This window comes from Rhinolophus sinicus, linkage group LG11 (genome assembly GCF_036562045.2).
Source record: "Rhinolophus sinicus isolate RSC01 linkage group LG11, ASM3656204v1, whole genome shotgun sequence".
In the NCBI taxonomy this organism is placed as follows: Eukaryota; Metazoa; Chordata; class Mammalia; order Chiroptera; family Rhinolophidae; genus Rhinolophus; species Rhinolophus sinicus.
In genome coordinates, this window is record NC_133760.1 from 76,644,795 (window position 1) to 76,660,328 (window position 15,534).

General features: G+C 39.9%; 1 protein-coding gene and 1 long non-coding RNA gene across 2 annotated transcripts in view; both read right to left on the bottom strand.

The window, feature by feature from the left end:
- TES (testin LIM domain protein) overlaps window positions 1-14,508 on the bottom strand; it is a 43,441-nt gene extending 28,933 nt beyond the window's left edge. Inside the window, exon 1 of the mRNA XM_019743229.2 lies at window positions 14,306-14,508. Coding sequence (XP_019598788.2) covers window positions 14,306-14,332 — 27 coding nt within the window. The 5' untranslated portion in view covers window positions 14,333-14,508. The remainder of the gene's footprint in view (window positions 1-14,305) is intronic.
- On the bottom strand, window positions 4,339-14,299 carry LOC141567630 (uncharacterized). Its single transcript, XR_012490470.1, has 2 exons — window positions 13,819-14,299; window positions 4,339-4,715 (listed from the first exon to the last, which is right to left on the bottom strand). It is a non-coding gene; the product is annotated as an uncharacterized LOC141567630 (long non-coding RNA).
- Window positions 14,509-15,534: the final 1,026 nt, after the last annotated feature.

The following is a 15,534-nucleotide window of genomic DNA, read 5'->3' on the forward strand; positions in this document are numbered from 1 at the left end:
TCTAGATGAAGAAATTGCAGCAGAGGCCTTTGAGCTTGCCCAAGGAGACTGCATGGCAGAATGCCTGTTCTTAACCACCAGTGCCTGACCACAGGAAAAGACCTGGCTTAGACAGATGCTCAGTAAATCTGCTTGAGTTTTTAAATGGAAAGAAATAGAATTTTTAACTTAAGACCAACGGATTATAGCCCATGAGTAGAATACTCAACTAAGGGTCTTTAGTTATCAATACCGCTTATCCAGAAAGCAAACTGGAATAAAACTTCATTGCAGAGTCTAAGATTCATTTCATATTCCTTCAGCTTTTCAGTGAATGAAGTACAAAGCCAGAGCCCTACATGAATCTATATCACAAAATGAACTGAGTCAAATGGACTGACATCTTTTTGTTCACACACAGTAGTAAAAAACTCACATTGACTATCCTACTAGGAAAGGAAAGGAAACAAGTGATCTTTCAGCCTAAATGTTTATAATACATTGTATTCTGGGGGAACTGGGTCAGTTTCCTGGAAGTAATTAAATAGATGCCTCCCACCCACCCCAATCTGCCCCTCCATTTCTTAAGGCCGTACAGTGACACAGGGACCATCACAAAGGCAATTTGTCTATACCGTGGTCTGAGATGTAACCAGGTTGTAGCAAACTACCTAAGACATCTATACAACTTCAATAACTATGTTAACATATTTTACAAAGATCAAAAGTAGTTGCTAGTGTTTTTTGTTCTAGGAAACATCATTAATTTTAGTTTGGGTAGGGCACCTTGAAGCATTTCTAATTATACTGCTGGTGATGATGGTGGAGGTGGTAGTAAAAATACCTCCACCACCATATGCTAAGATGCTAGTACCTGCCAGGCACAATTCACGCATCATCTCATTTATTTCTCAAAACAACCTATAGAAAAATGCTATCATCCCTATTTCACAAGTAAGGAAACAGACTTGGAGAGATTAATTTGTGTCAGATTGCCCAGCTAGCAAGTGGCAGCACTGAGATTTGAATCTTGGCATTTCTAACTCCAAATTCTGAACTCTTTTTAACTACAAAGCCACCAAGTTTTTTCCCCAAAAAGAGACTCTGAAGGTAAGTAATAATTTAAATGAGCAATATTCCTCATTAGTAACTTCTCTAGAACAATAATAGGCTTTGATCTGAAAGACTGCCTATTTGTCACTGGCCAGGAGCTCCTCCTCGCTGGACAAATCTGAGACTCAGTATACAGAACCTGAATGTCTGCACACCAGCTGCACTAACATTGGAAGCCCTGAGGTGATTAATTCACACACAAAGAGGGCCCTCAGGAGAAGGGGTGTGAGTCAAAGAAAAACTCCAGGGTCCTGATGCAAAATAGGTCTCTTCCAATGTTATTGTAAGAGAAAAATGTTAAAAAGAAAACAACCAAATACAAATGAACAAATTAAATCTCAGAGCTGAAAAATCTTTATTCAAAATAGGTAGGCTTATCACTAGTACTGACAATAATTTGCTGTACTATATATAAGATTCCACACATTATTGCAGTGGCCAGGGGTAACATAAGGAGGCAAAACCTGAAATACCGTTCTTTTCATTCTTCTGCACATTGCTAAATTTCTAGATTTATAATGCAAAATCTGTTAGTTACAAATTACCCCAAAACTTGGTAGCTGAAAATAACAAACATTTGTTATATCAGTTTCTGAGGGTCAGGCAGCTGGGAGTGGCTTAACTTGGTGGGCTGCTGGCTCAGAGCCTCTCCAGAGATTGTAACCAGGGGTCAGCTGCGGTGCAACCCTCTCAAGGCTCAACTGGCAGGAGACCTCCTTTTAAGCTCTCACAGGTCACAAGGTGACAAGGCAGCAGGTCCCCCCAAGGCAAGAGAGCCAGAGAGTGAGAGCACCCAAGATGGAACCACGGTCTTTAATCTTGGAAGTGACATACCATCGCTTCTTCCATGTTATACGTTTTGGCAGCCATTGCACAGATCCAACCCACACTCAAGGGCAGGGGTACACATGGGACATGCATTCTAGCGGGTGGGAAACCAGTGGGGCCATCTTAGAGCTGCCTACCACTTCTTTTCCTCTTTTGGCTTTAAATCCAAAGACTAAGTGATTTGTGATGAGACAGTCATACCATGTTTCCCCGAAAATAAGACTTACTTTCGGGGAAATAGGGTATTACAAAAGGAAAAGTACAAGGGGGTGCTTATCTACCTACCAACCCTTGACTTTATTTTTTCCATTTCAAACATTTAAATGTCACCATCTGAACGGGGATAGTAAAATAGAACTTTGCTCCTATTTTACTAGGGTAGAACTAGTTTTTAGTCTCTAAGACTTATTCTCTACCCGTCTCAACATATATACACACTTGTGTATACAAATATATACACACATCCCATATATGTATGTATAGAACTTATTATAGAACTCAGTGACAAACCAGAATATAAAATATCAGGTTTAGTTAACAAGAAATTTCCTGAAATACATTTAAGAGAAAAATTTCACAATTTGTATAACATGCCATAGTCCTCCTGAATGAACATAAAAAAATGGAAAAAGATTTATATAAACTTTATGCTATTACATAAATCTACCTGGTGATGAATTCAGTAAAAGAAAACAAATATAGCACTACTTTATGTTATCAGGATGCAAATGACTTTATTCAAATTAGATAGTATTATAGTTAGCAGTTTGTAACTACTTTTCCAGTACTGCTTACTTATTCAAAACCTAAAGTATCCTCACAGTATTGTTAGGAGCAAAACAATTTAGATTTTTTAACAATCCATGTTCTTTCGGTAAGCAAATGATAAAAAGAAATGTGTTCTGTCTGTTCAGTTTATACTAGTTCCTTATAAACATGTTCCAAACTGACTACCATCAAATTTTTTTATACTATTGCAGAAAAGAAGTTGCTTAGAATGTCTTTAGGAAGACCTTGTTCTGTCTCGGAAAAGGCCTCCTCCTGAATCTGTGACTTTGAGAAAGACAATGCAGGCTATAAAAATGTCACAACAGCTATGACTGCTGCTGAAATGGCTTCTTAATGAGAATGGGCTGAGAGCTGGCTCCACAGCAGGACTCTGCAAGGGCACGTGCTTTATATTTTATACACAGCCCTCAACTCTCACTGTTATTAGTTCTAAAAGGGATTTTAAAAACCTGATTCCAAAGGCATCTGTAGGGGTCTTTTAAAAGAATTTAGATCATGACAAACAATCCTAATTTGGTCTTATGTTACTACTTCCAACTGGTTCTAAAGAGGACATCTCACAGCTAAATATGGAGAGGCCTGTATTAAGATTGTGTGTACCCCAAACATGACTACTGCCATCATTTGTGAGGGCTAAGGGCAAAGGTATTGTTTCTTTAGGAGTAATCTATTATAACAGATAGGCGAGAGTCACTGTACAATAAATAACTTATTGCCACTAATTTCCTAACTATCTAATCAGAGCACCTGCAAGAAAAGAGGACAGTACAGGTGTATTTTTCACAGAGCAGAGAATGAAGGGAAACGTTTGTGGCACTGGCTGAGAGAGCCATTCGAGGAGGGTAACCAGGAGAGAAGGAGGATCCAGGGTCCCTGGAGAGTCAAACCCAATGGAGAGAAGGCACAGAAAATCGGGATGCGGGGGAGAGGGGTTCAGAAAGACAATTGGCATTAGAGGCATTTAGAAGAAAGTTTTACAACACAGATAGGGGTCTTGTAAATGGAGAGAGGAGGGGAAAGATGCAGGAAACTTCTTGCCAGATGTCTTATGCTCATTCACTTATTGCCTAGACTTTTCACTCCATCCCTTGCTCTGGAAAAAATGAAGTATGTTTACACGGTGTGGTGTGTACACATAAGAACCCTAAACAATTTTTGACCCATGTTTTGATATCTGTTAGGGAAGTGGTCTGATTTCACAAGCTTTTGTTCTATATTTAGACTATAGCCCAAGGACTTCTCCACTACAAAAGACATCATTTTAGATTTGTCCAGTGGTTCAGGGGAAATAGATAACTTTGAAAACATGCATACACCACTTTTTCACAGCTAAAATCCAATTTCACTTGCATATTATTTTAATTTTCCTTTATCTTGATGGAACAACAAAGAAATCACTATTAGATTGGACTGATTAGAAGGAGGGCCCACTCTCAAGCGACCAGCGGTGTCAAGGCAGCTGCAGTGTCCTGATTCTGTTCTTTTGCATGTACAGAGGGCTACAAGGGTGATTCCGAGGGGGAAAGCCTGCTCTAAGCCATTTCCAAAGCTTTCACTGACGGAGAAGACTTGCATCCAAGTAACAGAGGGGTATACAGTATGATATGTTGCCTGAGAAACCAAAACACAGTGGCTTAAAACAACCGTTTATTCTAGTTTCTGTTCATGATGTTCTACGCATGCTTCTGCAGTCTGGCCCCTTGGGCTGGGTTCCGCTGGATGGTGCTTGAGGTCTGAGCTGGGCTCACTGCATATGCCATCACTTTGGAACAGTTGGTCTAGAGGAGCCTCGGCTGAGATGTTTCATCTGTTCTGCATGGTCCGTCATCCTCCCACAGGCTGAGCCAGGCTAGTTCACATGGTAGCAGCAGGGGTCCAGGAAAGCAGAAGCAAAAAGGTCTCTGGAGGTCCAAGCTTGGAGTACACATACATTATTTCCACTATAGTCTACTGGCAGCCCAGATTCAAAGGATGGGAAAACAGACTCCATTTCTCAATAGGAGGAGCTGTAAAGAATTATGGTCATTTTTGCAATTACCACAATAACTCTGAGGAAAACATACCTGTTCACTATACTAGACCAGAATATCTGGTAATGTTAAATCAAATGCCTCTTCTAGAAAACCCAATTAATATACTCAAACAAATACTGGAAACAATTACTTATGTTTACTTTCATCATAAAAAGTTAAAATCAATACAATTTGCAAATCATAAAAAGAAAAAATTAAATCCCATAATTTAATACACCCAAACTATTGAATTTTAAATGAACATTTCTTTGTGCCCAACAAAGTACCAAGTGTCAATAATTTCCTGAAAACAAGTTGTCATAAAATTCTTAATGATATATTCAGGTGCTCATTAAATGGTTTGAAGACCTATGTAGGATTTTCCTCCCACTATACTGGATTTCTTGATAATGATCACGATACATCTGTTTATTGTCCATGTTCAGCTCCGTTATCCTCACACCCCTGTGAGAGAGATGGCTGTAACCCATTTTCAGAGAAGGATCCTGAGGTTTGAAGGTTAAGTAACTGCCAAGTTCACAGAGCTAGTAGGTGCCAGGGCTAAGAACTGAGCCCAGGATTCCAAAGTAGATCATCAACCTCCATACAACGCCCTCTAGTGCTCCGGCCTTTGGTGTAAGGTACCCAATGATGTAAGAAGGATGAAAAATACAAGGGGTCATCATGGTGCCAACCCACAGCCTGGAGCCAAGCCGAGCGCACATCCGCTGGCCCCAGGGTGGCATTTTCTCCTCCACCTTGAGATGACACAGTGTATAAATAGGAATCAAGATTCAGATAGATGTATAGATCTATAGCTGTAAGCTAGGCTCCTGTACCAGCTCAGAGACACACTTCCTTAATTCAAACCGGTGACCTTGGAGAAGGACAAATTACGGCTGAGTCTATACCTTGGCTTCATTAGAGAAGAGTCAAACTGAAAATGGAAGGGTGTGAATACCAAGAGTTTACTGATTTTCCGCAGCCTCGTTCTTTGGATTCATGCTATTAATTCTTCCTGCAATGCCTTCTTTGCCTAATGAAATCAAATTTATCCTCTAGGAGTTAGTTTGAATGTTGTTTTCCCCATAAAAAACTCCCAAATCGACCCAATTAACGTTAATTACTTCTGCATGTGAGACCTCACATGAGTGATGTGTGTTCCTATCACTGCAGCGCTACTCAAACTGTGTGCTGAGACAAACTGAGAGCAAACAATGAGGAATTACTACACCATCTGACAGTAATTTTATGCCTGATACACTTAATAATTTTTTAAAAAATTAGCCCTGTATTTGTCTTTTTTTTTAGCAACTCCTATTGTGTTTTTAAAAATATCAGCCTATGATAGATTGAGTTTTTAAAAAACCAGTTCCACTCCACAGGTATTTTGAGAAACACTGTATTATAGCATTTATTTAATTCTATCTAGCACTGTGGTTAATTTACATATCCACCTTGCCCACTAGCTATCTTTCCTGCCTGCCTTTTTTATGTGCCAAAGCTGACATCACAGTGTTTTGGGGGATACACACATAACTGGTGATATTGAGAGAAATGGGGTTGAGATTCTGTAGTCTTACATTTAAATGGCCCTTTTAATATTCTCTATGAAAAACAAAGGGTAACTTTACTTTGTTTCCCTCAGTTATTTTTACTGTAGGCCAGTACCCACACCATAAAGGAAAAAACAGATTCCTTACCTTTACTTTGTGACTCATTCTATCAAGGCTTTCATGACTCATAGAAAGAAAAACTCCAGCTAACATCTGTACGATCATTTTGCAATGAAACATGATATCACTTTATCTTCAAACAAAGCAAGGGCAAGGTCACTGTGGTTACAGACTTATTAATGGACTCAGTACCAAAGCATCTGTGCTAGGCTTTCAGCCTCTTTTTTTTCTACGCTCACTGTTCAGATAAAAAGTTCTGCAACAACCACATGGAAACTTACCTTTTTACCGTTTTGCATGGTGGTCAGAATGTCACTATAATGAACAGGCTGACTCATTCATGATTTGAGGATGATTCACCAATTCAGAGAATAAATATATGTGTGTGTGTGTGTGTGTGTATATATATATATATATATATATATATATATATATATATATATATATATATATATATATGTTGTCTTTTAGCAAATGAGAGCTCAGCAGTCCTCACTGCCTAGTTTCTCAGACAGCTCCCCACTCTAAGCTTTGCTCAAACCCGAGCAGTCCCCCATTCTTAGCAGACTACCTGAGGATCAGAGAAATTGGTAATGTAAACTGCAGTCTTCTCCTTTTTTGAATATGAGCAAAATAAAGGCAGTGACACCTGGACTCAACCAAGTTCTACGGCTCTGTACTCAGTGTGACAGAAACAGGAAGCATTTTTACAGGACTGTTCCTCATTCTACCCAGTGAGTGTGCTGTGGACCTTTCCTCTACTACATTCTGTTCTTCCCAAATATTCCGGGCAAGGAATAGTGCTTATATGGTTAGTTGAGAAGGAAAAAAGAGAAAAGCAATTGAGAGTCATTTTAGGGTGACAGGATGAACTTGCATTAGAAAATTATAGTCCTGTATCCCCTCATCTCTCTGATCTCCCATTATTTAAGTAGGGATTATAGATCGGGTACTTAGAAAACACAAATAAGTGGAACTACTCTCAATTTGATTGGAGCTGGATAGCTGAAAAGCAGAACATCTAAATTTAATTATCTAATAACAGTACCTAAGGCAAATTTTAAGACCTTAATCTTCATTTAAAAAACAGATGAACTTATCAATTACCAAATTACTTTTCCTAAAATTTTGAAAATCTATGAGGTTTTGAAACGTGTTTTCCATCTGGTTAGTCTTTTTTTCTATTTTCCTCTCCTCGAAAAAGTCAATTTCATAGTTCATAATTTATATATTGTTCTCTTTTTACTTTGTAAAAAGCAAAGTGATTTCCTGTATGTACTGTATATTAATGATCTAATAAACAGATTTTTAAAAATTAAAGTTTCAGTTACCATGGCAATAGTTACCAAACAAAAATTAGTAATGACTGCAAACAGGAAACACAACCCAAGATTGACTCTTTTATAAGGCATTTGTAATCAGGAAGACATTTTCTGTACTTACAGGTATAAGATTATAATTATTATATCCTTATCCATTTATGAGATTTTTCACATTCTAGTACATAAAAGCTGTTTTCTCATTTCTTTTTCATTTGCCATTATTTAATATACATGAAATAAGAATTCCTAATTACAAAGTTTGCAAAACCAGGAACTAAGAATCACCACTAAAATTGCCCATTCTTTGTGTCAGAAGTTTAGTGAACTGCTGACACGTAAAGAGTCACCGATGGGTGTAACCCCAATTGTGCTTACTTTCTATTATTTACTTTGTCATTTACTGTTTTGCTCTGTCATTCCTCTTAAAAGTATAAGTTGTGTTACAAGGCACCTTGTGATTTTTGTTCAGACCATACCCTGAATCTAGAACAATGCTTGACACATAAAGTACTCACACAGTTTTTAAACGAATCATTGCATTTTGGGAGAGAGAACTTTTAAAGATTTTTTAAAAGCTCCATTACTTTTCATTTTCGTATAACTGAATACCAAGGAAAGTAATACATCACTCCTAGGCTGATTTGACCTAGGTTAATAGAGCATTTGAATCTCCATACTACAGATTTAAATTATGAACTTAATGTCTATGATATTAAAAAGGTGAAACAAGTTGAAAAATAGCTAAGATTTATGAAAACAATTATTCAGTTAGTATACTATGACATTTCATTGAAATCACACATATGTTTATAGATTCTTGACTTGTGTAATTTTTAAGCGCTGTGGAACATTAATATTTGTGAACTATTTATAATATTTTCCACAAAGAGTCACCGAGTTTGGAGAAATCTTAGAAATCACTTGATTCCCCTACTGATTTTTACAGATATGGAAACAGATCCAAAGTAGCCAACATTACAAAAACTAGAGTGGATCAGATCAGCTAACTCTCAGCGCAGTGATTTTAACCATATCATATTGATAAACAGAAGTGGGATAGCTGATGTACTACAGGAGATCTTTCCATCCACTATAGCTCTTTACATACTGCATACGTACTGACCTTTTCTGATTGCTGATCACATTGTGGTGATCTGGTTTGTAAAAACTTGTATTAAAAATATCAAGCCAAACTGTATTCTTACTTCTAGTTCTCAGAAAAAGAACATAGGAAGTAGTCCTCTTTTAGTCTCAATAATAATTTATTGAGAATGATCACCAATATATCAATCTTTTTCTACTAAGTAGGCCCCTCAGAATAATGCTTGCTCCCTGCCGTCCATCGTTAATTCCACGCTCACAGTGCAGATACAATCCCGGAGCTTAGTGAGAGCCTCAGGAAATAGTTGATCACTTTGGTGTTTTCCAGTGCTTCTTAACAAACCTTTTTGTATGAAGAAAGGGAAAGTTAAAACAATGACAACAAAAGTCAGTTCTCCCAGCATTGAGTTTGTTTGTTTTTGTTGTTTTTTTAACTACTCTGTTCTTAGTCGTCTGGTCTGCCAATTCAGAGCACTTGAAGCACTTTTCTGCTGGGGCAGAGAGGTTTAGTGTACCATGTTATGTGCAAGGCTTTCTATCTACTCTGGAGTTCAACAGGTAGAAAAGACTCTTCCACAGCGCAACCATGAGTGTCCCTATACACTTTCAGATGTCACAGGTAGAAATCCCAAAGCAGAGAGCCAACTGCAGGGTCATTATTGTTCAGGACCAAGGAAGTAGTAGGAGGCGGCATTACCAGGGCTCCCAACAAATGCTGGGAAGTTGGAAGACTCCTATGATATATGGTCCAGAATATTATAGGAGCTTATGGAATTTCTTTGCCTGTGATAGTCTTCCAAAAGTTCCTTTGCACGATATTTTACTTTACTTAGACTTAGTCTCTGTCCAAACAAGGTCAATGATAACTTACACTAAAGGGCATACAGACAACATGGATAAAGTATAAGTAAAATATAAAACACCAGTAGGGAGGCAATTTTATTGGAATAGAAACCATTTCCTCCAATATAATTTCTTTAAACAAATAAAAATGTTGAAATGTACCTTATGTTAGTTCTCTTTTAATATTGAGATAATTCACTCACCATACATTTAGTGAGCAAGGCAGGGAAATAACAGGCCTCAGAGGCTAGGCGGTGTGATGGAAGAAGCAGGAATTATGAAGACTATGGTTTAAGATCATAGTTAGGTTCTGCCAGTTTCAGATTAACCTATCTAAGCCTCAGTTTCTTTAACCTTAAAATGAGGCTAAAGTCTACTTCATAAGATTGCTTTGAACAGCAAACAAAACAACTATGCACGCATAAATAGGATATAAATCCATTTCTCTAGGGGGACAAAAAGATGAGTGTCCTAAGAGGGTCCTAAGAGTTACAGATCCCATGTTTGGTAATTCAGAAGAAAGATTTGGCATCTAGCTTAGGACAAGAAGAGTTCATGGAGGATGGTGCATGGTGGGGGTATCTTGAAGAATGAGTAAAATTCTGTATTGTAGATGGTCAAGCAAAGTCAAAGGGTAAGGTGATGGTACACAGCTAATAACCAGTTGAGATATAAATCCCCAATTCTACTTCACAACATAGCATAATGGAACCAAATCAATAGAAAACCTACTCAAATTCTATTCAAACCAATATTTAGGGCAAGTTAGGGAAAGTGACTTTTCATAAGCAATTAATGTAATGAATCGCACCATGGATTAGAAGAGATCAAAGCCCAGTTGAAGACTACTTTACTTTCTTCTGTACTTCTTTTGAAAGACTAAGTAACTGCCCCTAAGACAAAGCCCTGGAAATACCTTGCCCTGTTCTCCCATTTCCCTCCACCTTGCCAATGATTCTCACAGCAAGAATGGCGTCAAGCAGAAACCCAACTATAGATTTGCCCATCTAAGTCACTGTTTACTTGCTTTTTCCACTTCAATCAGGGGCTACCTAAAAGAAAAGGCTCATTCTAATTTCTAACAGTAATAATTTCTGTGGTTCAGTATTCTTTCCAACTGTAGTCACTTGTTTCACTATGGGTTTTTAGTTTGTTTGTTTTTGTTTTGGCTAATGACAGAAGCTTTTAAAACAAGTTTGGATGCTAAGAAAGAGGACTTTTAGTGACCTGTACTCTTTAAAATGCACATCTTTTAAAAATAAAATTAAAGAAACAAAGAAAAGAGTACTAGAAAAAAAATGCAATATGTTAGGAAGGATCAAAAGACAGAAGTCAGAATGAAGGCAAAAATGAATAAGGTATAAAATTAAAAGCCTTCCAGCAATTCCAGGCAGCATACGGATTATTACTGGAATTTTCTTTCTCTCTGGTATGTTTTTAAAGGGAAAAAAACATGATTCTCAGGGGAGAGTAACACAGAAAGCAAAGAGGAAAACAGCTGGCCGTGGGCCATGATTTACCATTCACCACAAAATGAGATTCTGTTTCTGTTTCTCAAAGGCCATTGTTTTTTTCCAAGTAGACATAGGCTTCTACTTACACAAAGTCAATTATAATGAAGAGACTGAAGACATGAGGACGCGATCTAGACACATAACTTAGAAGACAAGGCAAAGACATAAAAGTCAAATTCTAGCCTAAAATATTATTAAAACAAAAACTCTGTATAACCAAACTAGCTACCACATCTTAGCAACAGCTCTCTTACTTCAAACAAAACAAAATATAGCAAAATCTAATTATATAATCCCTTGTCTTTGTGATGGTGGGTTTTAACTGGTAATTAACCCAAATGTGTGCAAATGATGTGGACACCAACTTCTCCTTTTATAAAATAAGAATCCCACTATAGGATCATCCACCTAGGATGCTGTGGAATAAAGATAATCCACTTTAATTCTCCTTACACAAAATGTTAATGGAAAAAAATAAATGACATTTTTCATCCGCTTGGGGAAAATTCCTTAGGAAATAAACAGTATAAGGGTTTTAGAAGGAAACAATGCCATATATTTTAAGACAGAAGTCAAATTTAGTTTTATTTAGCTTTTTTAGCTTATTTTCCTTTAAAAAAAGTTACATTCAAATGGTTACTTTTCTTGTATAACCAAGTCAAAAAGAAGAGACACCTGAAAACTATCTAGGTACCAAAATAGGGTGAGAAGGCTCTGCCAGTAGGTCAGAGATAATCTTGCAATGTTTTCTTCTTCTGGTATGTTAAAGTTCTAAAGAGAAGACAAGGTGGGTTTTTGGGGGTGTGTATTTCTTTTTGTTTTTTTTAGATTATGGCTAAGACTATGAAATGTATTCCTGGGACCTCTAAACTCTGTGCTGGGAAACTTTGTATGGAATCCACAGAAATTCAGGTCTGTCTAGGGTCCTACGAAGGCACAGAGAGGGCATGGTTGGCAGTCAAACGGGACATCTTTGGGGATTTCCAGTAGTTTTCAATTTACTGGTTGACTGCCCTGACTACCAGCTATGACAAGATAGTGAAAGAGGGTTTATTATTGTCATGGAGTTATCTGCAAAAGCTTTAAATTTATGGGGGTGGGGAGGGAAAGGAGGAGGATTACAGAGAAGGATAAGATTCTCAGTTGAAAAGATAACCTTTTAAAGGAAAGGGAAGATGGAGGAGAAAACTTTACACTACATATTAAGGGCATTGTTTATCATAATCTACATTTTGAAACTAAGGAAATTGTTTATAAATGTCTGGATTTTTCCCTTGCAAGCACATGTCATTCTTAACTGTACTTTCTTCCATTGAATTACTTTTTCCTTGTCTCAAATGCTTTCAAAATCACTTTTGGATGTTGACTTATTTATTTATATATTTTTTAAGTACCCTTTATTTTTCAGAGCACTGTTAAGTTCACAGCAAAACTAAGCAGAGGGCAGAATTCCCATATATCTGCAACCCACTTAGCTTTCGCCAGTGTCTATATACCACACCACAGTGGTCTATTTGTTACAACTGATAAACCTACACTGATACATCATTATCCTCCAAAGTCCATAGTTCTTACTAGGGTTCACTCTTGGTGTTATTTATTCTATGGATTTTGACAAACATAATATAGTGACGTGTGTCCACGATTATAGTATCATAGAGAATAGTTTCTTTGTCCCAAAAATAATTCCCTGCTTCACCTATTCAGCCCTCCCTCCAAAGGATGTTAACTTTTAAAAGTTTTGAATCAATATTTGTAAGCACGACAAGACTTCCACCGCCCAAATTTTAGACAAGTACTAAATTAAGTAGCTGTTACAAAATAAACAGTGTTCATCAACAGAAGGCTGAGCAACAACCAAAATACTTTTAGTGGCAAGCAAGATTAACAAAAAATATTAGTGTCGTTTAAAAGCAAATGAAACAAGAAACCAAATGGGAAGAGAATAGAATGCAATCACGTTATCTTAAAATTTGCATTATCTTTCCTGTCCTTGGGTTCCCTTTTGAAAGCTGGTTCTAGTCTTAAGCGACAAACTGTTTTCCCACTGTAAGTTTTTATTTTTCAACACCTTCCTAACCTAATATTTTGCATTTTTGTACATTTTCAAAACTCCAGTTCTGAGCATGAACAGAATGCTCAAATCAGGAGCTTTGTCTTTAGAAGATGAAATAATAGAAATATTGGCAACTATGATGGGCAAGAGAAGAAAATTAGGTTCTATTCTCTCTGCAAAACTTCCTTCCCTATTTGATAAGAGACAGCTAGCTTAAATTTACCGAAAAGTAAATATGAGCAATTCATTGGAATGAGACATTTCCCACAGAACGTTACACTGGAATGTGATACTAGCATTCCGTTTGACTCACAGTCTGGTCCCCACCCTTTCCTCGCCGGGGACCTGAGGCTCCCATAACGCGGGGCGGGGGTGGGGGGGTCTCAGGTAGAGCGGTGGGTCCCGACGTCGGGGACAGCCACGCGGGAAACGTCACCGGGCACTAAAAGCACTGGTGACAATCACCGTTTCGGGCGAGCTGCCAGCGAGGGAGAACGTTTTCTTTGAGAGGTAACTTCCTACGAGGGAGGCAGTGCTTTGGAAATCAAGAAATGAATGACCAAAAAAGAAAAAAAAAATCATCACCTCCCACGTTCTCCCAGGCGCGGGGCGCGGAGTGCATTAAATCAGCACTGTCCCTTAGGGGCGTCGGGCAGCGAGCTGGGCGGGGAGGAGGGCTGAGCTGTCAAAGTCACAGCACCGCTCCCGGATCGCAGAGGCTGAAAGCGAACTTCCTGAGACAGGAAGGAGTGGTGCACGGTCTCGCCCGCACTCGCCGTAACCTCACGGACTTCTCTTCGGGAGGCACAGGCACAGGCGAGACGTTCTACGGGAAGTGGCAGGCACTTCCAACCGTCGGACGCGGTTAGACCGGAGAAAAAGTCCTGCGCCCGCCCCGGCTCGCGCGCTCGCCTTTCAGGAGTTAACCGGGCCGCCAGGCACCCCTTCTAACCCGGGGGCGGGTACAGGCCCGGGACCCGGAGCCCCGGGGCCGGCTCGCGCCCCACCCACCGCCGGCGGCCAGGGGGCGGTGCCCCGCGCAGGTGAGGCGGCCGCCAGCCGCGCCCCCTACCTTCTTCACTTTGACCGCCAGGTCCATGTTGGTGGGTCAGAGGTTCCTTCCCCGGTCCGGGATCTCACGTCCGGGTTGGTCCGGCCTCCGGCTCCGCCACGGGTACTTTGGGGACCTACCGCTGTCCGGCGCCGCTACCGCAGCCACTCGTCCCGCGCACTGAAACTTCCGCTGCCCAGTCCGCGGCAGCCGGCCTGCAGCGGGGACCGGGAACAAAGAGGCCCACACAGCCAATGGCAGCCTGGCAGCGCCGGGCAGCCACCAATCACCGAGCGCCTCACGCACCTTGAGGCCCGAGCGCGGCGCTGGCAAGGTGAGGGGCGGGGCCGCGTTAGGGGCGGGGCCCCAACGAGAGCTCCCGGGTACCGGCCCTGGGCCCCGCGGAGGCGCTGGGCGTCAGTCCTCAGCCTGTAAAGCGCTGGGGCCCGGCTTGGCTGCCCCTGAAGATGAGGAAGAGCCCTTTCCATTCTGGTATCTTTTACCTGTGTTTCCCTTGGACCTTAGATATGTGTCCTGGGGAGTACTTATCCCGCTATTAGCTTCTTAGTTTATTTTCAGGACAAGGAGAAAGAGAAGCTACCACAAACATTCTTAGGGATCACTGTGATGGCCAATGCACCCTAATTTCACTGTTGAGCTGTGGGTATGGCCTTTTCTCAAAGGCTTTCTCCATAATCCCAAGCACTGGCAGAGGACCTCCTCATCTCAATGAAGATTCTTACATATGTTTTCTGAGCCTTTGATTATTCGAAAATGAGGATGCTGTGAATCACTTCGGAGACAGGTTGGGCCATTCCTTTGGAAGTAGAGGCTTGTTCTTTGTCCCTGCTATGTGAGATGGTGTGAGGCTGCTCATGTGTCTCATGCTGGGATGAAGCAGTTTCATAGGACTAATGAGCGGCACTGGAGCAACTAACTGCACGGGATCCATTCCATGGCCTAATTCAGGAGCGACTGCAATGAATACTCTCAGTGGGTAGATCCGGACAGCATTTAGGGATTATTGAGTCTAGCTTTCTCATTTTGCACTAAACTGAGGACACCAGAGGGGCAAGAACCTGCCCACTTTCTTAGTCTCTTGGGGCAGAGGTAGTGCTCATGAGTCTTTAAGCAAAGTCTCCAGCATATTTGGGACTGTCAAAACAGCTTTTTGATTTAAGTAAAAGAGAAGAGTACTTTATTTTTTCCAGTTTGTTGTTATGACAAAAGATTATAATGAGTGGACGGCA